The 23,799-nt window shown below is 48.0% G+C and overlaps 1 protein-coding gene across 1 annotated transcript; it reads right to left on the bottom strand.

Moving 5' to 3' along the window:
• Positions 1–1,331: 1,331 nt before the first annotated feature.
• Positions 1,332–5,103, bottom strand: LOC114680714. Its single transcript, XM_028853807.2, is given in 3 exon segments — positions 1,332–2,997; positions 2,999–3,645; positions 3,648–5,103. Coding segments are annotated over 3 exon segments (2,268 nt in total). The 5' UTR covers positions 4,729–5,103; the 3' UTR covers positions 1,332–2,457.
• Between the last annotated feature and the right edge of the window lie 18,696 nt (positions 5,104–23,799).

The raw sequence follows: 23,799 nt of genomic DNA on the forward strand, positions 1-23,799 counted from the left end.
TTTCGCCCCCATTTTCTTTGCTAGTTCCTGGTCCTCCGGGCTGTAGGGCATGGGGTCTCTGCTTGGCTGCTGGTCCTGCAAGACCAACAGCTGGTCGCCCCTAGGGGATTGTAAGGCGACTGTCCGGGCTGTCAGATCAGCCAGCCGATTTCCCGTGCTACGACAGAGTCATCTTTTTGGTGCCCGGGACAATGTATGATGCTGAGCTGATGCGGGAGGAACAATGCCTTTAAGAGGTCTAAAAATTTCCTTTTTGTTTTTAATTTCCTTACCCTCTGAGGTCAAGAGGCCTCTTCTTCTGTAGATTTCTCCATGTACATGAGCAGTGGCGAAGGCATATCTGCTGTCGGTATAAACCATGAGTCTCTTACCTTCCGCCATCCGGAGGGCCTGGGTCAGGGCGATCAGCTCTGCTCTTTGGGCCGATGTTCCAGGCGGCAGCGGTGAGGCCCAAACTACCTCTGATTCGGTGGTAACGGCTGCTCCGGCCCTCCGTTCCCCTTCTTGGTGGAAGCTGCTCCCATCCGTGAACCAGATAAAATCTGGGTTCGACAGCGGTTGATCTGTTAGGTCAGAGCGGGTGCCATGGGCCTCCGCCAGAATCTGGAGGCAATTGTGCTCCTCGGATGGGTCTGGCAAGGGCAGCAGGGTTGCGGGGTTGAGGGAGACAACTGGTCCGAACACCACTCGGTCTGTGTCTAGCAACAGAGCCTGGTAGTGGGTCATCCTGGAATTTGAGAGCCATCTATCTGGGGGCTGCCGGACCAGAGCTTCCACCGCATGGGAGGATAACACAGTTAATGGCTGTCCCAAAGTCAGTTTCCCTGCATCCTTGAGCAAAACAGCAATGGCGGCTACCATGCGCAGACAGGGGGGCCATCCTGCAGCTACCGAGTCTAATTTCTTGGATAGATAAGCTACAGGTCTCTTCCATGGCCCCAGTCTCTGTACCAGTACTCCTTTTGCAAAGCCTGAGTTCTCGTCCACGAACAGTTCAAAAGGCTTGGTCAGATCTGGTAGGCCAAGAGCTGGTGACTCAAGCAAGGTGCTCTTAATTCGTTGAAAGGCCTGTTGTTGCTCCTCTCCCCAGTGGAACATGGTTCCAGGCTTGGTGAGAGGATACAGGGGGCAGCCATCTCAGCAAAACCTGGGATCCAGAGACGACAGTAGCCGGCTGTACCTAGGAACTCCCGCACCTGGCGGGGGTTCCTTGGAGGGGGTATGGAGAGTATGGCCTCTTTCCGTGCTCTCGTGAGCCATCTCTGCCCTCCCTCTAGGGCATAACCCAGGTAAATGACTTTATTTTTGACAAATCTGAGCCTTCTTAGCCGAAGCCCGATAGCCCTTCTGTCCCAGTTTAGTCAAAAGGGCCCGAGTGCCTCTCAGACATTCAGCCTGGGTTCTGGCTGCTAGGAGGAGGTCGTCCACATATTGGAGCAAGATTAAGGCCGGGTGTTCAACCCGGAATTCAGCTAGGTCTGAGTGTAAGGCTTCATCAAAGAGAGTTGGGCTGTTTTTAAACCCCTGGGGGAGCCGAGTCCAGGTCAACTGTCCTGAAAGTCCCATCTCTGGGTCTCTCCATTCAAAAGCGAACAGCAGTTGGCTCTGGGGGTGCAATCTCAGACAGAAGAAGGCATCCTTCAAGTCCAGTATCGTATACCAAACATGGGTTGGTGGAAGAGTGCTGAGGAGGTTGTAAGGGTTTGGCACCGTGGGGTGTATATCTTCAACCCGTTTATTAACCTCCCTCAGGTCTTGAACTGGTCTGTAATCCCCTGTCCCAGGTTTTTTTACAGGCAGGAGGGGGGTATTCCAAGGTGATCGGCAGGGCACAAGTACTCCCTGGTCCAAAAGCCTCCGGATGTGTGGTTTAATGCCCTCGTGGGCTTCCCGAGACATAGGATACTGTCTGATTGAAAACTGGAGTGGCGGAGGCTTTTAACTGAATAACAAGTGGGGGTTGGTCGTGAGCCAGCCCCAAGCCGCCAGTCTCTGCCCATGCCGAGGGAAATTCCCTCAACCAGTCCTGCATTTCTTGTAGTGGCCCCTTAGAGGGCTCAGATTCAAACAGGCGGTATTCCTCTTCCAGTTTTAGGGCTAGGACTTGTAGGGGGTCCCTTTGGGTCCTGTAACGGTCGACCCTTTATCATCAAAATAGATCTGAGCCTTGAGCTTAGTCAATAGGTCTCGGCCCAATAATGGGTGAGGGCAGTCAGGTATATGCAAAAAAGAGTGGGTTACCTGTCCAGATGCCAGCTGAACCTTTCTCTCGGTGGTCCATCGATACCTCCTGCTACCTGTGGCCCCCTGGACCAAAGCTGTGCGGTCACTGAGAGAGCCTCCGGTATGGGTCAGGACTGAATGTTGAGCCCCGGTGTCCACCAGGAAGGTCACTGGCTGCCCCCCAATCTTGAGAGTTATCCTAGGCTCAGGGGGGGGCTCCTGGCCTTGACCTCCCTAATCCTCCAGATTGAGGAGGTCCGTGGCCCTTGACTTAGGTCTCCGAGACCCTTGAGCTTGCTTCTTTGGGCATTCACGAGCCCAATGTCCTCTCTTTTTACAGTAAGCACACTGGTCTTTGTCAAGCGATGTCCTTCTTCGATCTTTTGTCCTAACTCCCTCACTGATCTGTCCCTGAGACACTACAGTGGCCAGGACTTTAGTTATTTCCCTATGACGCTTTTTATCTCTCTCTTCCTGTCTCTGCCATAACCTCTCCTCCCGCTCTTCGGGAGTTTCTCTCTTATTAAACACTTTTTCTGCCTCTCTCAATAAATCTGACAAGCTGAGTGAATGCAATCCTTCCAGTCTCTGTAACTTGGCCCTTATATCTGGACTTGACTGATATATGAAAGACAGGATGACACCCGGCGCCTGTCCTGGATCTTCCGGATCGTACGGGGTATACATCCTATATGCCTCTCTAAGCCTTTCTAAGAACGCTGCCGGCGTTTCTTCCTTTCCCTGGGTCACATTCCTAACCTGGGCCAGATTGGTTAGGACGTCTAGCCGCCCCTCGGAGACCCGCCAAGAGCAACTGGCGATAGAGACGTAGGTGCTCCCTACCTTCCGGGGTCGCGAAGTCCCAGTTCGGGCGGGTGAGGGGAAAGGCTGCGTCAATGATATTAGGCAATTGGGTGGGTCTTCCATCGTCTCCTGGAACCTGCTTCCGAGCCTCCAGGAAGACCCGCTGTTTTTCCTCCACCGTCAGGAGTGTCTGCAGTAACTGCTGACAATCTTCCCAAGTGGGCTTGTGGGTCACTAAAATGGACTCAATCAGGTTAGTCAAGGCAACAGGGTCCTTAGAGAAAGGAGGGTTATGTTGTTTCCAGTTGTAGAGGTCAGAGGCTGAGAATGGCCAGTATTGGAGCTGGTGATTAGGACCTTCCCTAAGGGGAAAGGCTCTGGACTCCTTGGCTGGCTCGTCGCGCTTTCCTCGTAGGCGACCGGCAATTGGGGAGGGAGCTGGAGTCTCATCTTCTCTCTCTCTCCTTAGAGGCTGTTCAGGCGCCTCTGCGGGGGCAGTCGGTCCCTCTGGTGCCATTGTAGGGGCCGCTGGTCCCTCCGGCACCCGATTCCCTGGGTATGGTGGTGGGTCCTCTGTCAGGAGGTCAATAAGAGGTGAATTGGGGTCTGGGGGAGGACAGGAACCTTAGGGGAATCCTTTCGTGGGAGAACAGGGTAAAGGGAGGAGGTAGGAGGGGCGGGAGGGAGCGGTGGTTTGGCGCTCGCGGGTGGCGCCGTCCCTCCCAAGCCCCCCTCTCCAAACCGGGCCTCCCCAGCCGTCCCTAAGCTGGTCCCAGCACAGTGCCATAGTGGAGGAAGTGCGCTCGGCAGTGGCCCTTCGCCGGCTGGGGAGCCGTCCCCCGCCGATCCCGTCCCGGGCCCGCCTGAGCACCGGTGCCATATCCTGCGGCCGCCTGCGCATCCGCTTGCGCGTTTCCATATCCCGCACCCGCCTGCGCGCCCGCCTGCGCGCCCGCCTGTGCACCCGCCGCCTGTGCGCCCGCTTGCGCGTTCCCACATCTGCGCGCCCGCCTGTGCACCCGCCGCCTGTGCGCCCGCTTGCGCGTTCCCACATCCCCCGCCCGCCGCCTGCGCGCCCGCTTGCACGTTCCCACATCCCCCGCCCGCCGCCTGCGCGCCCGCTTGCGCGTTCCCACATCCCCCGCCCGCCGCCTGCGCGCCCGCTTGCGCGTTCCCACATCCCCCGCCCGCCGCCTGCGCGCCCGCTTGCGCGTTCCCACATCCCCCGCCCGCCGCCTGCGCGCCCGCTTGCGCTGGAGCGGCGGGCCGCGGGGAGAGGAAAAGACTTGCTGGTGTGGGGTTTGGGAGGAACAGGGAGTGGGAGGGATCCGCCGATCTGGCTTCCTCGGCCCCGAGATTCGGCGAGCGCTGCTGCTGCTGCCGGGGGGCTGGGGGGAAGAGAAACGGCTTAACCCATGGGGGAGGTTCTGTTGTCAGGAGTCTCCACATGGCAATGTATGGGACCTGGTCCCGGTGGCCATGGGGACTCGGAGCGAAAACTTTTCCCTCTACCTGTGAAATAAGACTGAGGTTAAAGGTTCCCTCGCGAGGCCATCCTACATCCATTCTGACCCAATCGGCCTCGCAAAGAGTGATCCATTTCTTCTTCTTGATTACGACCCCCTCGTTGTTGGCTCGTGTCTTCACGTCTGACCAGTGGTCAAGCGTGAGGCTCAAGGGGGTGGTGACAGTCTGTCCCATGGCTGTTTCTAGGAGGAGAACGGTTAAACAGAAAACAAGGAACGACAGACCAATACAAATAAGACTAACACGCGCTGCGCGGCTTCGGTTCCAAACCGAAAGCAAAACCTCAGAAGGAGACTGCGGGGGTCCAGCCCCCTCTTCTCCAACCAACACAACGTATCCCTCTGATACGTGAGTGGCCCCAAAAAACCGTGCCCCTGTGGGGACTTCAGACCGTGCCCCCGGGGGGTCTCAGACCGTGGAACGTCTTCCAGGTTCGCAGTGGCGGAGTCTGGGCCCGTCAGCCCCTCCCGATCCACTGACTCAGACAGATTATCAGGCGCGCAAACAGACAACGTTCAACATTCAGACAAACAGACAACACTCAGACAGGACAGGATGACATAAACCAAGGCCGGCCGGCTTACCTCCTGATGGTGGGTCGGTGGTCCCAGGGAGGGGTCTCAATCCCCGTACGGGCCACCAAATGAAAGACCCCCAAGGGAGATCTTCCTCCGGGAGAGACCCCAAACCCAAGGAGCACACCGAAACCACAGATCAGATGCAAACAGCAAGAGGGTTTATTAAATGCACAGGTACCTGGGGCCAAGTCTCTTGGAGGACTTGCGCGCCTTCCCAGGGCAAAGGGACTTTTTATGGGTTTCCAGGGGCAAAGGCGCGGCTACAGGAGCTAGAAGCATAGTTACAGGGTCCCGATTGGTTGCTTTACAGAAGGCCAGGGTGAACTTGGGTCGCATTCTTTAATTATCAGAAGTTTGATGTGTGGCTGACTCGTCCTTGCACAAAGTATAGTGGGTGTCTTTCCAGCCCAGCTGCTTATTCCTCAAGGCCAGGGGCCCGCCATAAAATATCCTCATTTAACCCAACTGTCTTTCTCCCAAGGCCGCTGACCACAATTATCTCCTCCCTAAGCCAGATGGCTGGCCACAGTTATCTCTCCCTTCCAAGGCCGGATGGCTAGTTAGTTACAGCTGTGAACTTCTGTCTTTCTGTTTCCTACAGAATGGCGTTTCTTAGGCTAAGTTATGGGGGGCATTACTTCAGCCCAACACCCCATATCCTCATAATGGAGTGGGGGTCTTTCATTGTGTGTGTGTGAACTTCCTGCTTGGGCCAGTACTTGGATAAGGTCATGTAGGCAAAGACAAGCAGGTGGTAGATGTATAGCTTTGTTTCTTGTGCAAATGAAGCTCAGACCATCCCCTTGCCTTGAAGCCTAGTGGCTCTCCAGAGAAACTGACCGAGAATAAAAGAGGTTTTTACATATCAAGGTGGAAGGCAGAGTGGAGCAACATTCCTGAGGAGGCAGAGAGCCTTGTGGTGTGGCCAGGGGAAGAAGGCATTATCTGTAGAGGAGAGAGAACGACATGACCAGGGAGAAGGGAAAAACACAGAGGTTTGTAGATGTTAGGGCAGAACTCTTGTAGAGTTCATCAAAGCCAGGAGTAGAGAGCAAGTAGAGATGGAGGGCAAAGAAACAGAGGACAAAGATGAGGCTGGAAGCATAAGAGCTTGGTTGTTAGCAGGACTATGAGAGGGCAGTAAAAGAGGGAGACAAAGAAGTACTGACTGTCAGGACAGAACTGAAGCTATGTAGATGGGATTTCACCCCAGAGAAATAAAGTAGGCAGACGAAGAGCTTGGTGTATCCAGATTTATTCCTGCCCTGAATGCCTGATAGAGCTGTAGCTGTACAGATAAAATTTTGTCTTAGAGGAATAAAGTTAACAGACATAAGACATAAATGTACGTAGATTTTTTTTTCCCCCTCAGCTATCCCATGCCAGACAGTGTCTTCCCTGGACTCTGTGCAATCCATACCGCCCCCCCCAATACCTGATCCCATCTTGGGGGGAAACTACTACCATCTGTGAACAATACCAAATACAGGGTTGATCCAGGCTTGGTATTGAGTCACCCAGGTGTCAAACATTGATCTCTTGGGTGCCCTCCTCAAGAGGGTCTCAAAAGAGTGTGGGACTGTCAGTAACAGTTCATGCCCTAAAGTTAACTTGTCGGCTTCTTTTACCAGCAGGGCAGTAGCAGCTAAGGACCTTATATGGTCATCCAGCTGTGACAGGGTCAAGTCTCTTGGAGAGATATGCCAACAGTCTTTTCCAGGGTCCCAGTGATGTGTGAGGAATCCACCCCCACCCCCACCCCACCCCCCGCAATGCCTCTGGCCTCATCCACATACAGATGGAATGGCTTAGTAATGTCTTGGAGGACCAAGGCTAGGGCATACACCAGGGCCTTCTGCTCAGTCTCAGTCCATTTCTGTGTACTCCCAGTGCTGCCTTAGAGGAGTTTGGCTATCTCAGTAAATCCCATTATCCATAACCAGCAGTATCCAACTGCCCCCAGAATTCCTGTACTTGTTTTTTTTGTTTTTTTGTTTTTTTTTTGATGTGGGAGCGGGCATTTTCAGGATGGTTGAAATAGTCTGGGAAAGCATTCATTTACCTTCCTCTAGGCTGTAGCCTAGGTATATGACCTGCAAGATGCAGAGCTGGACCTTTTTTAGCTGAGACTTTCCCCCACAGCTCGCAGAGTTTCTAAAAGACCTTCTGCTGCCTGTCTACACTACATTCCTACACAGGTCAAAGCTCTGAGGTCATCCACGTACTGGAGCAAGGTACTTTGTGGATATTTTCATTTAAATTCCAACATCTGCACTCTGGGCTTCATCAAACAATGTGAGCTTTTTAATCCTTTCTCCTGATCTATTTCTTTTCATCATCTGTTTACTTAAGGGAGCAATCACTGCACTGGGAGGGGGAGGGGTCTCTTATCCCTGACTATCTTTGTCTGATTCACACACCAAGTGAGCAATTCATCAGGTCCTGAGTAACCTTACTTATCTTGGATAAGCTGATAGGTTTTCTGGCTTCGGTTTTTAATCCTCCCAGTAATGCTTGGCAAAAAAAAAAAAAAAGTGTTCAATACCCTCTTACCTTACAACAGGTTGATTAGGGTCTGTAGCTTCTCTGGGGAAAAAAAAGAGAGAGAGAGGGTTTGGGGTCTTCCAATTATACAAGTCACGAGTAGAGAAGGAGACATAAGCCATGAACAGGGAAGGAGTTGAATGAACTTCCATCACCTCCAACACCCCCCAGCCTCACCCCTCACCCCACCCCCACCCTGTCCTACAACTGGGGGAACTACTTGCCCTTTTTCCTGGTGCAACCAATTGCTTAGAGCAGGTAGGGAACTGTTTCCTCCTCCCTGTATGCACTCTGCTTAGATGGCAGGGCTCCTCCAACCTCTGCCCCAATGAGATACCAGGCTCCTCCCACCTCCACACCGGGAACAGGACCAAGACCCCTGGACCACAGGCGGAGTCAAGTGACTGAACAAGCCGGAAGTGAGGGGTCTGGAGTGGGAGGCGGCTTTGGGTTTCTCTGAGCAACCTAGCTAGGCCAAAAGGATAGATCCCAACAAGATAGCACAGGTCTTAAGCCAGGGGGAGCTCCGGTCTTGCACCAGAGAAAGCCGTTGGTTATCACAAGGAAACCGGTGGCTACCACCACCCCGGGAGCTGCAGGCTGCCACAGTCACAGCAACAGCCAGCCTCGACTACAGTTGTCCCCGACACATGCGCGCACCGTCACCACCTCCAGCCTTCAGGAAATTGTGTGCTGCTGGAGGGCAGCGGTGGCTGTGGTCTCAGGACAGCTCACTCCCCCTTCCATTTTAGATGTTTCTCCAACCAACAGAGCTGCCAGAAACGCACAGAAAGACGCAGAGACACATAGGAAACACCGCCAGGGGTGACCACCACACATTCATAAGTGACATCTCACATCTCACTTGGATCCCGGACACAGCAACTCTGGTTGCCTCCGACTTCCCCTCTTGGATCCTAACTAGATAGATGGTACGTCCTACAGACCACACTTAGCTCCAGGGGTGTTCAAACAAGATGACTTTTCATTTGCTCTTTTTTTGTGTGTGTGTGGGGGGGGGGGGGTTGGGGAGGCAGGGAGTGGAAGTATCCGGGTGCCTCCAGAGCACTCAGCATTGGTCAGTCGGTGGTGATTTGAAGAAAAAAAAAAACAAAAACGGCCTTTATAGTTGTATTTACCGGCTGCGAGAATGGACCACAAATACAAGGAAATCCACTTTAATAGTTTATCGGATGCCGGGCAGTGGTGGCGCACGCCATTAATCCCAGCACTCGGGAGGCAGAGGCAGGCAGATCTTTGTGAGTTCGAGGCCAGCCTGGTTTACAGAGTGAGTTCCAGGAAAGGCGCAAAGCTACACAGAGAAACCCTATCTCGAAAAACCAAAAAAAAAAAAAAAAAAAAAAAGAAAGAAAGAGTGGGGGAAAGGTGCACAGGCTTGTCTGGAAGAGAAGTGACAGAAGAGAGCATGGAATGGGTGGGGTCTGCTTTATTATTTATCTATTCATTCATTCATTCATTCATTTTTTATTTATTTATTTATTTATTTAGGTTTTTCGAGAGAGGGTTTCTCTGTGTAGCTTTGTTGCCTATCCTGGATCTTGCTCTATAGACCAGGCTGACCTCGAACTCACAGAGATCTGCCTGCCTCTGCCTCCCGAGTGCTGGGATTAAAGGGGGCTCTGCTTTTAAAGTTATAGCTCAGCACATGCATATAAGGACTTACACAACCACGCCACACATGCGCATAGATTACAACAGCGTGCATACATTGCACATGCGCACAGATTACATTACATAAGACTACAGGCATGAGACCCTGGGGTGACTAAACATTTTGCCTGCTGCTGACAGTGCATATGCAGCTGTGGGACCTCAGAAGTGGCTAGAGGATACCAGAAATGCTAACATTCCATCCTTTCGTTTATTATAGAAAGTGAGGGGTTGGTGGCAGGTGGGCGGGAATGAGGGTGCTGGGTTTCTTGAAACTGCTTCCTGCTGATTTGATGGATGTCGATCATCTTTGGGGAACTTGTACTGAAGTAGTTGGTGGTTTTCACTATTACTCAAGCTCTGTGGAACCGTCCGGTGCCACCTGGACCTGACAAGATACTGGCAAGGCAGAAGATGAAGTTTAGGAAAAATTTTTCTTAGATTCTGGTAATTGAGAGAGGGGGAATCCCAAGATTGGGGGGAGTCCCGAGGGGTCCCAAGATGAGGGAGGGGGGTTCCGAGACCAGGGAAAGGTTGAATGATACTTATCTGGACTGAATCTGACCTGTTCGGGTGGGTCCAAGTCGACTCCCTGGAACTTACAAGAATTTTTAGGGAGGCAGGCAGATCTCTGTGAGTTCGAGGCCAGCCTGGTCTACAGAGCAAGATCCAGGACAGGCACCAAAACTACACAGAGAAACCATGTCACAAAAAAAATTTTTTTAAAAAGAATTTTTAGGTTTACAAGAGATAAGCTTTAGACACATTAAGAAGAAACCAAAGGGAATTTAAAATCCTGAGCTTGTGGCTATGATAATACGGCAGTAGAATGTAGTGGTTAGTACCCTGTTAGAGTTGGGTTAGTAGCTTATCACAATTTTATTGGTTGGTGTTAAAGTTATACAGTCACATAGCGAGAGAGAGGAACCTGGAACATGCTTTATTTTTCCTTATTACCAATTAAGCTTTCTATCTCCACCTGGAACAAACCTTGAGTCACCTGTTCTCTTCTTCATTATCATGGTACCTCGAACAGTCAGGTGACACAGGCGGCTGACTGCTGGGGGTGGCCAACAATAAACTGTCATGTTAAAACCTGCTCTGAGGCCCCCTTTTGAGTCTGAGGGTGTGAATATCTCTGGGGTGTTGCTGCTTCTTTCCACCCAGGCACAATGATAGTCTTTGCACCTTGGGCTCTGAGGCTGATGGAGGTCCTGTAACAACAGCTGATAGTTCGCTCAGCGGTTAAGAGCACCGACTGCTCTTCCAGAGGTCCTGAGTTCAATTCCCAGCAACCACATGGCGGCTCACAACCATCTGTAATGAGATCTGGCGCCCTCTTCTGTATACATAATAAAGAAATAAATCTTAAAAAAAAAAAAAAAAAAAAAAAAAAAGAAGAAGAAGAAGAAATGTGAATATGTCATTGAAGATCGGTAGAGAGGAAATTGATGAAGCGGGATGTGATTAGTAGAGACAGGAGAATACCGCAGGGGTGGGGCAGGGGTTGTCAGGGAGGAAAGTATATGGGGTTCCCAATCCAGTAGAGTTGAGTACAGCTATGGGGTGAAACCTCATTCTTCTAGGGAGACAAAGCAGTTGATCTCGGGGTCTTCTGGAACTCAAGAGAGCAGGGGGCCCTGTGTGAGTTGCTGTGTATGAGGAAAGATTATCTTGAGGTAGGGAAGTAAAGGGTTTGAGGTGAGACAAGTGAATCCAGTGAGGGAGGCCCTCAAGCTTAGCAGCTGTGGGGGCTACAAGAATTACCTTGACATTTAGGGGGAAGGGATGAGGAGCATAGGTCTGGGGAAGAGGGAAGGACCCGATCCCCGATGTTGATTAGAAATGGGCAGGGGTTGGTGAGTGGCCGAGATAGAGAGTGGTCAGCAAAGTTCCACAGGAGAGAACAGAGGTGATAAAGTAGGGGGGTGAGGAGGTGATCAGGGAGGGGTGAGGGTTTAGATGTGAGGCCAGGGGTTAGAGCTGGCCTCCCATACATGAGTTCAAATGGTGCTATTGAAAGGGGTCGCTTTGGGAGAGCCCAGAGCCTGAAAAGAGCCAGAGGCAAGAGTTTTATCCAGTCAAGGTGAAGTTCCTGTGACATTTTAACAAAAATATTTTTGTTTTTGTTTTTGTTTTTGTTTTTTTTCTTTTTCGAGACAGGGTTTCTCCATCATATAGTTTTGGTTCCTGTCCTGGATCTCACTCTGTAGACCAGGCTGGCCTCGAACTCACAGAGATCCACCTGGCTCTGCCTCCCAAGTGCTGGGATTAAAGGTGTGTGCCACTGCTGCCCAGCAACAAGAGTATTTTTGAAGGAGTAGTTAGTTTATTCTATCTTTCCTGAGGATTAAGGGTGATTTGGGATATGAAAATTCCAAGGGATACTGAGAGCTTTAGGTAAGGTTTGGGAAATCTGGGAGGTGAATTCAGGGCTGTTATCAGACTGGAGAGAGACAGGAATCCCTGTGGTGATATTGTGTTCCCCAATACATCATGCACCCTAATAAACTTATCTGGGGTCAGAGAACAGAACAGCCACTAGATAGACATAGAGGCCAGAAAATGGTGGCACACACACACCTTTAATCCTAGCATTCTAGAGGCAGAGATTCATCTGGATCTCTGTGAGTTAAAGGCCACACTGGAAACAACCAGGCATGGTAACTCATGCCTTTAATCCCAGGAAGTGATGGCAGAAAGCAGAAAGGTATATAAGGTGTGAAAACCAGGAACTAGAGCAGGTTAAGCTTTTAGGCTTTTAGCAGCAGTTCAGCTGAGATCCATTTGGATAAGGACTCAGAGTCTTCCAGTCTGAGGAAATAGAATCAACTGAGGAATTGGTAAGACTTTTTAAGATTCATGCTACAAATCCCAAATTGAGGAATAATCTTCTGGAGGAGGTCAGAGACTGTCTGAGCTCTTTTATTGATAATTGGAAAAGTTTAACCCAGCCTGAGAATGTATCAACCAGGAGATACTTAATCCATCTGACTGTGGGCATTTGAGTGAAATCAAGTTGCCAGTCAGTCCCCGGAAGGGATCTCCTGGCCTGGTGGGTAGGAAAAGGGAGGCTACAGTATTTGGAATTGGGGTCTGACTTTTGACAAATTTTACAAGAGGCAGTGATAATTTTTAAGAACTGTTAAGTTCTCAGGGGTGTGCTGGAGGTGAGCCTTGATAAAAGAGTCTGACTATTAGGATGAAAGAGCTGATGTAGATAGGACAGAATTTGTTGAGTGTCGGGGAGTGACTGTGTGGATGTGGGTAGAGATGATGGAGCTGTCGTCTGATGAGACTGGGAATGAATAATTCTTGTAGTTTTGGGGAGATGGGAGGCTTTTAGCATAGCCATAATTTGGCCTGAAATAGTTATGGATCCTCCTTTTGTTGTGAGAAGCCTGTGCTCTTTCCAGATAGCAATGCAGGACAGGAGGATATGAAAAGCATATTTGGAGTCTGTGTAAACATTTAGGGATTTCCCTGTGCTAATTGGAAGGCACGGGTGAGGGCTATAAGTTCAGCCTGCTGGCTAGTAGTGTGGGCAGGGAGTGCCTGTGCTTCAGCCACCCCAGTATCTGACACTATGGCAGAGCCTGCTTTTCGGGTCCCCTCATGTAAAAAGGAGCTGCCATCCGTGTGCCAGGTATAGGTGGCCTGAGGCAATGTGCCCTCCTGTATGTGTGAAGGATGGGGCAGTAGTTCCTCTAGGGTTTCAATGCAGGAATGAGATGGGGGAGTGGTCAGTATTGGGTCAAGGGAGAAGATTTGAGATATTGATAAGATTGAGATAAGATTGAAAGTAAGTGTGGCATCTTCCACTAATGCCGCTTGGAGAGAAAGAACTCAGGAAAGAAGTGAGTTTGTAAGCCTTTATAAGTTAAGAGGTGGGGCAGGTTGTGGTGGGAGAAGATAGTGACAGGTGACCCAAAGGTTTGTTTCTTTGATTCACAAATAAGGAGCTCAGCAGCTGCTAAAGCATGTGTGCAGGGTGCCCATCCCTGGGTAGTAAGGTCTAGTGCTTTCTTTCTTTCTTTCTTTCTTTCTTTCTTTCTTTCTTTCTTTCTTTCTTTCTTTCTTTCTTTCTTTCTTTCTTTTTTTGACAGGTATGCTACAGGTGCAAAGGAAGATCCCAGCTGGTAGCCTAGGACCCCAAGAGCATATTCCTCTTTTTCTGTTACTTAGAGGGAGAAGGGACGAGTTAGGTCTGGAAGATGAAGGGCTGGAGCCTGGAGGAGAGCCTGTTGGAGCTTCTGAAAGAGTTTGGTAATGGGATTGAGGAGGGGTCTGAGTGGAGAGCCAAGAGCTGCCTTGTATAAGGTGCAAGCAATGAGGGAAAAGGGGGATCCAGCAACATAAGAAGCCAGCTATTCTAGAAACGATAAAATCTCCTTAGTAGAGGGAACTGCAAGAGACTGGATCAGGTGCTTTCTGTATAAGGTAATGGCTTTGTGGGTTGAGGTAATGGTTAGACCCAAGTAAGTGACCTGAGGAGTGGACAGTTGGACCTTGGAAGGTGAGGACCAATAGCCCCCACTGGACAAGAAATTTAGGAGAGCAGAGGTGTTAGTTTGTAATGACGGGCTGCAAAGTAGAATGTCATCTACATAGTGTATGAGTTTAGAGTTGGGGAGACAAAGCAAGCAGGTCAGAAGCTAGGGCCTGGCCAAATAGGTGTGGACTGTCCCTAAACCCCTGGGGTAGGACCATCCAGGTGAGCTGTGTGGAGAGGTGGGTGTCAGGGTCGGTCCAGGTGCTGAGAGGGATGGAGAAGACATCCTTGAGATGCATAACTGAGAAATGGGAGGTTCTGAGGGGATAGTGGAGAGGAGTGTGTAAGTGTAGGAACCACAGGATAGAGGGGGACCACTGCAGAATTAACGAGCTGGAGGTCTTGAACCAGGTGGTAGGTTCTATAAGATTTCTTAACTGCAAGTATGGGGTGTTAAAAGGAGAAGAGGTTGGGTGAAGTAGCTTTGTCCTCAGGCCACAGATGGTTTAAGTCCCCTAAGGCTCTGCAGTGAAAGTGGATACCGAGCTTGGGTAATGTTCCAGGTAGGGTCCTGAAATTGGATGACAATGGGGGAATGGTGTCTAGCAGCAGAAGGGGTTGGGGTGTCCCAGGCTTGGGGGTTCACCTGAGAGGCTGGCAGAGGAAATGACATATTGGAAACAGTGGGGTGGGTGACTAGGATGAGGAGGAGAGGAGCTTCTGGTGAGTCTGGGGCCAGGAGAATTGGGGGAGCAAATGAAATAGAAGCTCCCTCTTTGGCTAAAAAGACTCTTCCCATTAGGGGTACAGGGCAAGTTGGCATAACCAAAAATGAACGGGTGAAAGGAACACCCCTGAAAATGCAACTGAGTGGTGGGATCTGGTGAGGTAGGCAAGGCTGTCCCCCTACCCTAGCAATAGGGAGATGCAAAGGGAAGGTGGGTCCCCAAATTTCCCTCAGTACCAAGTAAGTGATAGACCGCCCTGATACCATGATGACTACCCGGGGCTCCCTGTCAGAGATGACAGTGCTTGGGTCAAGGGAGCTGGGCACCCTCAGTCGTCCACGGCCAAGCCTAGAAGGTTGGCTGGAGGGTGGTCTGCGTTTGATGTCCCCATGCCACAAGGTGTGGGGGGGGGGGCAATTGACCAGTGTTCCTCTTGATGGCACTTTGGACATTGCCCAGGAGGTCTGTGGTGAGGATTAGGGTCATGCCCAGGCCCAGGGACCCTCCTGACCACATTTGAAAGAGGGACCTGGTAGTCCTCGAGCCCCAGGGGCAAAGGAGCCCAGGCGGTCGCTTAGGTGGTCAATGGCCTTGGCCAGCATCTGGTATTTTTGTTTACCAGCTTTCTCGTGTCTCCCATGGTACACCCTAAGGGCCAGCACTAAGACTAAGACTTCTGCCTGTGGGGTTAGAGACCCTCTCTCCAAATGCTTAAGCCTGGCCCTCACGTCGGGGAAGCTCTGGGAAAAGAAGTGGGTCATAAGGAGCTGTCTGCCCTCTGGGCTTTCAGCGTCTAGATTAGTATACTGTAAGAGGGCCTTTGTGAGGGTTTTCTAGGAACCTGGAAGGATTTTCCTCTGTCCTGAACCATTTTCTGGAGTTTCTCATAGTTTAAGGACAGCCTTACAGAGACCTGCCAGGAGGCAAGTTGTAAACTGGTCTCTAGTTAGAGAGCCAACTGGGGCGTTATAATCCCAGTGTGGGTCTCAGTCAGGGACTGCCTCAGCACTCCCCCCCCAGGGGGGAGGGGAGGATGTGCTGCATTAGTTTGGTGAATTTTGTCTGCATGTACACTCTAGCTTGCTCCCAAACCCACCTGCACTCCTCCCAAAGTAGGTTGTTTGCCAGGATCATGTATATATCATGAAAGGTGAGGTTATAACATTGGGTGATATATCGGAATTCTTCTATGAAAGAGGCAGAGTTGCAGGTATAAGAACCTAATCTCGCCGGGCGGTGGTGGCTCACGCCTTTAATCCCAGCACTCGGGAGGCAGAGGCAGGCGGATCTCTGTGAGTTCGAGGCCAGCCTGGACTACCAAGTGAGCTCTAGGAAAGGCGCAAAGCTACACAGAGAAACCCTGTCTCGAAAAACCAAAAAAAAAAAAAAAAAAAAAAAAAAAAAAAAAAAAAAAAAAAAGAACCTAATCTCTTTTCTATCTGAGAGAGTTCTGCTAGTGAGAAGGCGACATGTTCCTTAACCAGTCCATCCACTCTGGCTACCTCTCACAAAGGGAGAACTGTGGCCAGGTTGGTTTGGCCAGGGTGGGGTCCCTTAGTGGCATGAGAATGAGTAACAGGAGTGGGCGCTAGAGTTGGGCGGTTGAAGCAGCCCAGTACCTGAGAGGAGGGAGGAGCTGGGGGAGCAGAGGGAGCAGTTGTATGTCAGGGTCGGAAAGGTGGAGGTTCATTAGCAGAGCCCAGAGTAGTGGGGGGTTCAGACTGCATAGCTAGGAATGCCTGAGCAGGTGAACAGGAAGCACAGAGAGAGGGTTTGGAACTAAGATAGAAAAAGGCTTAATGTAGGGCAACTCTTTCCATTTACCCATTTGCTGGCAGAAATTAGAAAGTTTCCATAAAATATCGGGATCCAACATGCCATTAGGCAGCCATTTTAAATGGTTATCTAAGGGGTATGTAGGCCATTTCTGAGTGCAAAGGCTGATGAGCTTAGAAGTCTTTAAACAGGGAATTAAGCCTAGAGGTTTGAGGTTTTCTAAAAGACATCCCAGAGGGGATGTCGGGCTTATATTGTTAGCCCCATGGCTGAGGCAGAGAGAGGAAAAAAACAAACAAGATCCAATGGCTCTTAACATCTCTAGCATCCCAGAGATTAAGCGAGGATCAATTTAAATGGCACAGGCTGCTCAATGTTTCATCAAACAGAGAGCAAGGGCCAGGGCTAAGCCCAAGGGAAATTCTGAGAGACGAGAAATGACGCTTCAGTCCTCAGTAAGGGAATGGCCAGAGGTGATTGTTGTTTAGTAAAAGGGGCCGACAGTAACCCTGAAGACCATAGCCAGGGGTTCCCTCACTTCCAAGAACACTATTTGGGGCACCGGATGTTCAACCGTTGTTCCCAAGGGTCCAGGGAAGAGTTTACTGCTGAACAGGAGAGGGAAAACTCACCAACGGAAGCAGCCAGTGTTGTGCAAAGAGGCCCAGCAGCCAGATAGTTAGAACGTGGGATATCATAGATGGATCACTGATCTGGCAGGGTCCCAGTGTACCCCAAGATGCTGGGAGGGCTTGTTGAGTCTTGGGGCACCAACTGTTGTATTTACTGGCAGCAAGAACGGACCACCAACACAACGAAACCCACTTTAAAAGTTTATTGGTGGAGAGTAGGGGAAATGGGGGGCGGTGCACAGGCATGCCTGGAAGAGAGGTGATGGAAGAGAGCATGGAATGGGTGGGGTCTGCTTTTAAAGGTAGATCGGCACATGAATATAGGGCTTACATAGCCACACATGTGCATAGACACATACGGCCGTGAGACCCCGGGGTGACTAAGCATTTTGCCTGACTGCTGACAGTGCACGCATGGCTATAGGACCCCGGAAGTGACTAGAGGATACCAGAAATGCTAAGTCACTATTAGGAGGTGTGGCTTTGTTAGAGTAGGAATGACCTTGTAGGAGGAAGTATGTAGGGGTGGGCTTTGAGATCTCCTATGCTCAAGCTATGCCCAGTGACACAGATCACTTCCTGTTGCCTGTGGGTCAAGATGTAGAACTCAGCCAGGCAGTGGTGGTAGTGCATGCCTTTAATCCCAGCACTCAGAGAGCAGAGGCAGATGGATCTCATGAGTTAGAGGCCAGCATGGCCTACAGAACAAGTTCTAGGACAGCCTCAGTCGGGGCTGTTACACAGAGAATCCTTATGGGGGGTGGGGTAGGGGGGATGTAGAACTCTCAGCTCCTTCTCATGTCTGCCCACAAGCCACCATGATAATAATGGACTAAACCTCTGTAACTGTAAGCCACCCCAACTAAATGTTTTATAAGAGTTGCCATGTTCATGGTGTCTCTTCACAGCAACAAAATCCTAACTAAGACACAGTCAGAGAGGATTTTCCTGGGCCCTAGAACATCTCAGGTTGCACACCTTCCAGGAGTCCTCCCCAGCTGGTGCACTCTTCATCAATCTTGGGATCCCAAGGGCCCTAAAGTGTCAGGGTCCAGTCTCTGGAGATTTTGCTGGGGGACTCCAAAATGTTCTGGGGAGCACATTAGAGATGATCACTCGGACAAAGTTTATATCAAACTGCAAGTCTTTATTTCAGCCAGCAGGTATTTGGGATCCAAGTGTAGCATTTAGAACAAGGGGTTTTTAAAAGCAAAAATCACATCATGGTATCTCCCTCAGTAGCTGACAAGGAGGTTTTGCACAAGCAGACAGTTTAACAAAAGCTAAGACAGCAGTTAGCTGTGGGGTCGGGTCGTGCACAAGTAGGCAATTTACCAGAAGCTAAGTTAACTGGAGCATTTTGACCTCAGGTTCCTAAAGCCAGGTTATTTTCCATGGATTCTCCATTAAGTTCAAATTTTAGCTAAACAAAATGGATTCAGCAAAAATATAAGACAGAGGAACCTCTGTACTGTCTTGCCCTGTTACAAGAGTACTTTTCTAGAATGTCTGATGTCCTGATTCCATTCCTAGCACCACATGAACTGGGCATGGCACAACTCAGTCCTATAATCCCAGACAAGGCAAGTGGAGGCAGAATCAAGCTTATCCTCAAATACACTGAGTTTGAGGCCAATCAGGGCAACTGCTGACCTTCATCCACTTATGCAGATCTTTCTTCAAAATCCGGGATTTGAGGACCTTAATGGGAGGACTATAGTCTAATGCTGCAGACTTCACTTCAGTTTCAGTATACTTTTATACATGAACGGAACAAAGAAAGCAATGCACCAAGGAAGGTTGAGTTCAGAAAAATATGTAAATTAATAAACACCAGTAAGCACATACTATGAACAGAGCAGCCCTTTCCCAGAACTTTCTCAGGACAGACCAATTTAAAAACAATTGTCTGGTATGTACTACAGATTATATTCAGGAAAGCATGAAAGCAAGGTAGAAAGCCATATCCAGATTCAGGGTACACTGAGGACAGCACTCAGCATATCTGTTCACCAGACTGGGTTCTATAGCTATGTTTCAACATCCAACAGGAACAAATATATCTTAAAAATTAATTGCAAAGGTTTGTTGCAGGAGGTACGAAATCATGTCTGAGAACAATCCGGGGGGAAAAAAATGCATTTGAGGTAAAAGGTCCTCTGCCTTTTTTCCTGGAGCCTCTCATAGTTCCCCTAGGCATTGTTCATCATGTGTCATTCTTTTGACCACATTCTGGCATCTCCCTATGCCCCCCCCCGCGTTTTTGTTTGTTTGTTTGTTTTTTAAAGCAAGAACAGTGCAGTAGATAAAGCTGAATGTCCTCGTTTGTCTTGTTTGGGGCCATCAACATCCTAAGAGAAGTGTGAAAAGACATGGTAAGTGTAACACTAGATGCAAGAGCACTGTGAATGAAGCTTTGCTACCAGGAACCATGATCTATGCCTTGTAAGGCATCAACAATCCCTTTTAACATTCCTTGTCCCAAAATTCCAGGCAGTTGTTTAGAGAACATCTGGAAGGTTTCATCCTATAGGGCAACAATATCGAGAGACAAATTCCCATGCATACTCTAAATGATATTTGATCATGATCCAGTTATAAAGGCTGATTAAATCAAGCAGAGGTCATACAATAACTAGTAACATTCCAATTACATTAAAGGGCAAACTTTTTGTAAATTGAACATCTATAATTTAAAGTAAATAAGGTAATAAGAGCATCTAGAAAAATGGCTCCCCCAACTCCTTTTTTATTTTTTAAAAGTTGCTTTCATTTGAGGTGGGGGGAGGGTTTTCAAGACAAGGTTTCTCAGTGTAGCCCTGCTTTCCTGGAATTTGATCTGTAAACCAGGCTGGTCTCAAACTCACGGAGTCCACCTGCCTCTGCCTCAGGAGTGCTGGGATTTAAAAACATGCACCACCACCAGCTGGCTTAAAATTTGCTTTTTTTTAAGGGTGGAATAAGCACTTTCTACAAATGCTTGACCCTGTGGGTTGAAAGAGATTCAGATGATATGTTGAATTTGCCATTCTTCACAGAATTTCTTAAAATTCTTAGTAAAAGCAGGATCATTATCTGTTTTTAACTGTGTTGGAATACCCATAACAGTGAATGCCTGCGATAAGGTGGAAATAAGAGCTTTGGAGGAGGATAATTTATCTAACTTTGAATGTTAAATAGTTAATATTTTATCATGTAAGGATTGATCATCAATACTTAAATTGTCAACATGACTATCTTGGCAAAGATGCTTGGGGGAAAAATATGATTAGCACTGAGGGCACCCAAGATCTCAGAGTCATCGACTAGGGTCATAAACAAGATGTTACTTTCTTCCCTGTTAACAAAGCAACAAAGGGAGGCATAGGAGGATCAGGTGTGTAAGTCCTTAAGTCTCAGCAGTAACAGATGCGTTCCAAAGAGACAACATAGCAAAAACAGCAACTCTGTAGTCACACCCTTCCCCTGAGGTTTCATCACCCTTTTCCCTCAGTTACTAAGTTTTTCATTGTGTCAGTGTGGGTAGGGAGACACTATTCTTTCAGTCCAACCACTCTGTTGCCCCAGTCTCTTCTTTTCCTTCAGGTGTAGTCTCTGCAAATGCTTTGGATCCTTTGTCCATCTTCCACAGGGTCCAGTCAATCTCTCAGCACTGGCTTTTCAACACCCTGAGGAAAAAACATAAACACAGCCTCGGCTCCAGTAAATTGCTGGACCCGGGCCATTCAATTGGCCAGACATAACATCTCTCCAAAGAACCATGACACTTACTGCAGCAGTAAGGCCATCCTTGCCCAAATTTAAAACAATTTAAAGTATACAAAATAGAAGACAAAATATTGTGAGAAGTAGCGATACTACTCTACTCCTCCTCTATTTTTAAATAACATTTAAGTTGTCCATGAGCTCTTTCCACGAAAGATTGACCCTGACAGTTATATGAAATGCCTGTGATGTGGGTTATATCAAACTGTTGACAAAATTCCTGAAAAGGCTTGGCAGTATATGCAGAAGCATTATTAGATTTTTTTGTTGTTGTTGTTGTTTTGTTTGTTTGTTTTTCAAGACAGGGTTTCTCTGTGTAGTTTTTTGGTGGCTGTTTTAGCTGTCCTAGATCTTGCTGTAGACCAGGCTGCCCTCGAACTCACAGAGATCTGCCTGGCTCTGCCTCCCAAGTGCTGGGATTAAAGGCTTGCATCACCGCCACCCAACACATTTTTAGATTTTTTAATATTTTACAGGGGCACAAAATAGCAAAAGCCAGTGTTAAATCATCCGAAGTATTTACCAAAACTTTAATTTTTTAATAAGTACAAATTTAAAGGGTTAATCCAATTTTTATTTTATAAACAGATCCTTTTAGCATTTTTTTGCAGGAAGCAGATATAATTATATTCTGCATGTAATGCAGAATAAAAGCAAGAGGATATCCAGCCTTTATAGAAAAGGTGCATAGTCTCACTGCAACTTGATACAGCATGGCTGGCTGATATCCATGGGAGGCACACCCATATCTGAACAGAAACAGAGGAGGAGGAGTGGGAGGAGGGCGAGGAGGCACAGGGAGGGACTGGGAGGAGAGGAGGGAGGGGAATCTTTGATTGAAATGTAAAAACAAAAAAATTTACTTTGTAAGCAAGGAACAGTAAGAAATTAATAACAATAAATAATATATAGGACAATTTTAGCAACATACCATAATACAATTGCCAACATCCCTATTCTTGTTCTTTGTGCCATTATTAAGTAAAATAAAGGTTACTTGAACACATACACCAAAAATTAAAAATTAAAAAAAAAAGCAAGAGGAAACAGCTCTTTAGCTCTTTTTATTCTTGTTGAATGACTACCAATAGTTTAGGCATTGTCCGCTCTTAGAGACCCATCGCCAGAGTTAACACTTTCATCAGCAAAAGGGGGATGCAATCATTAATATCTATTTTCTTTTGAAAGGGTTGGATGGCAATCTGGCATGCAGCATTAGCATTCTCATATGCCAGCTGTTTAACAGTATGTGTTTTTGCCTCCCCACCAACCATCAGACAACTGACAGCCTAAAAAAATGAGAAACACAGTTTTGATATGACTCTGTAGTCTTTTTCTTTTTCTTTTTCTTTATCTTTTTATTTTAGGAGGCCCACCACCCAGCTCCCAAATAAATACAGAGACTTACTCTTACTTGTGAATACCTGGCCTTAGCTTGGTTTGTTTCTAGCCAGTTTAGTCTAACTTAAATTATTCCATTTCTTGTTAACTACGGTTTGCCTCTGGACTTTTAACTTTTATCTGATATCTTTCTTTCCTTCTTACTCTGTAGCTGGCTGTGTGGTTGGTTGGCTGGCCCCTGGCATCCTCCTCCCCTTCTCCTTTTCTCATTCCTTGCTCCTCTCCCAAGCCTAGATTTCTCCTATTTATTCTTTCTGCCTGGCAGCCCTGCCTATCCCTCTCCTGCCTAGCTACTGGCCATTCAGCTCTTTATTAGACCAATCAGGTGTTTTAGGCAAGCAAAGTAACACAGCTTTACAGATTTAAACAAATGCAACATACAAGAATGTAACGCATCTTTGCATCATTAAACAAATATTCCACAGCCTAAACAAATGTAACACATCTTAAACTAATATTCCACAACATGGCTCATCAGGCCCCTGTCTAATTTTATCAAGTTCCTTTTTTTTTCCTTTACAGTCTAATAACTTATATCATGCTTGGAGCAACTGTGCTGGTGTTCCCTGCCCCCATTCAACCCAATCATTTATCATCATCATCCTCTGGTAGAGGATATATTTCAAGCAGGAGAGTGAATGGCTAAGGGCATTCATCCTCCAGTGAGCTGACATTTTTACTTTCAATTTTGCTCTGCTTGGTCCCTTTAAACCTTGCACAGGAAAAATTTCCTTTCTAGCTTAAAAGATTTTTTCTTGTGTTTCATTATCGAGCTCACAGCCTTTTCTAAATCCTTTGGCTTGTCCTCATTTATTTGTAACACGATGAGGACCAATGCCCAAGTCACCCAGAGCAGCAATGGAATACTTTCTCCTTGTCAATGGGCTTTCACTGTATTTTCTTTACTTACCTATACTCTGCAATCCAGAGTGCCCTCTTCAGGAAACCAAGGGTTCTATTTTGTTGCTAAATCCCAACATTCTTGCAGCTGGGCTTTAGACACTGCAGCAGCACTTTTTTAAAAATGATGTATCAACGCAATAGATGGTGCTGGTTTTCCTGCTTTTTGCCCCATTTTAATCCTTCTTCAGGGGTCCTCATGTCCTCTCTTTTTCATTCAGGTCCTCTAGCTTTTCATCCAGGTCCCTGTTTGGGCATTACCTGTAAACCTTTGAGACCTATGCAGATTTGTCTTCGAAATCCAGGATTTGAGGACCTTAATGGGGAGGACTATAGCTAACACTACAGACAACTTTACTTCAGTTTCAGTGTACTTTTATACATGAACGGAACAAAGAAAGCAATGCACCAAGGAAGGTTGAGTTCAGAAAAATATGTAAATTAATAAACACCAGTAAGCACATACTATTAACAGAGCAGCCCTTCCCCAGAACTTTCTCAGGACAGACCAATTTAAAAACAATTGTTTGGTATGTACTACAGATTATATCCAGGAAAGCATGGAAGCAAGGTAAAAAGCCATATCCAGATTCAGGGTACACTGGGGACAGTACTCCGCATATCTGTTCACCAGACTGGGTTCTATAGCTATGTTCCAACATCCAACAAGAACAAACATGTCTTAAAATTGATTGCAAATGTTTGTTGCAGGAAGTACGAAATCATGTCTGAGAACAACCCAGGGGAACAAAATGTAC

Source organism: Peromyscus leucopus, chromosome 1, assembly GCF_004664715.2.
Source record: "Peromyscus leucopus breed LL Stock chromosome 1, UCI_PerLeu_2.1, whole genome shotgun sequence".
NCBI lineage: Eukaryota > Metazoa > Chordata > Mammalia > Rodentia > Cricetidae > Peromyscus > Peromyscus leucopus.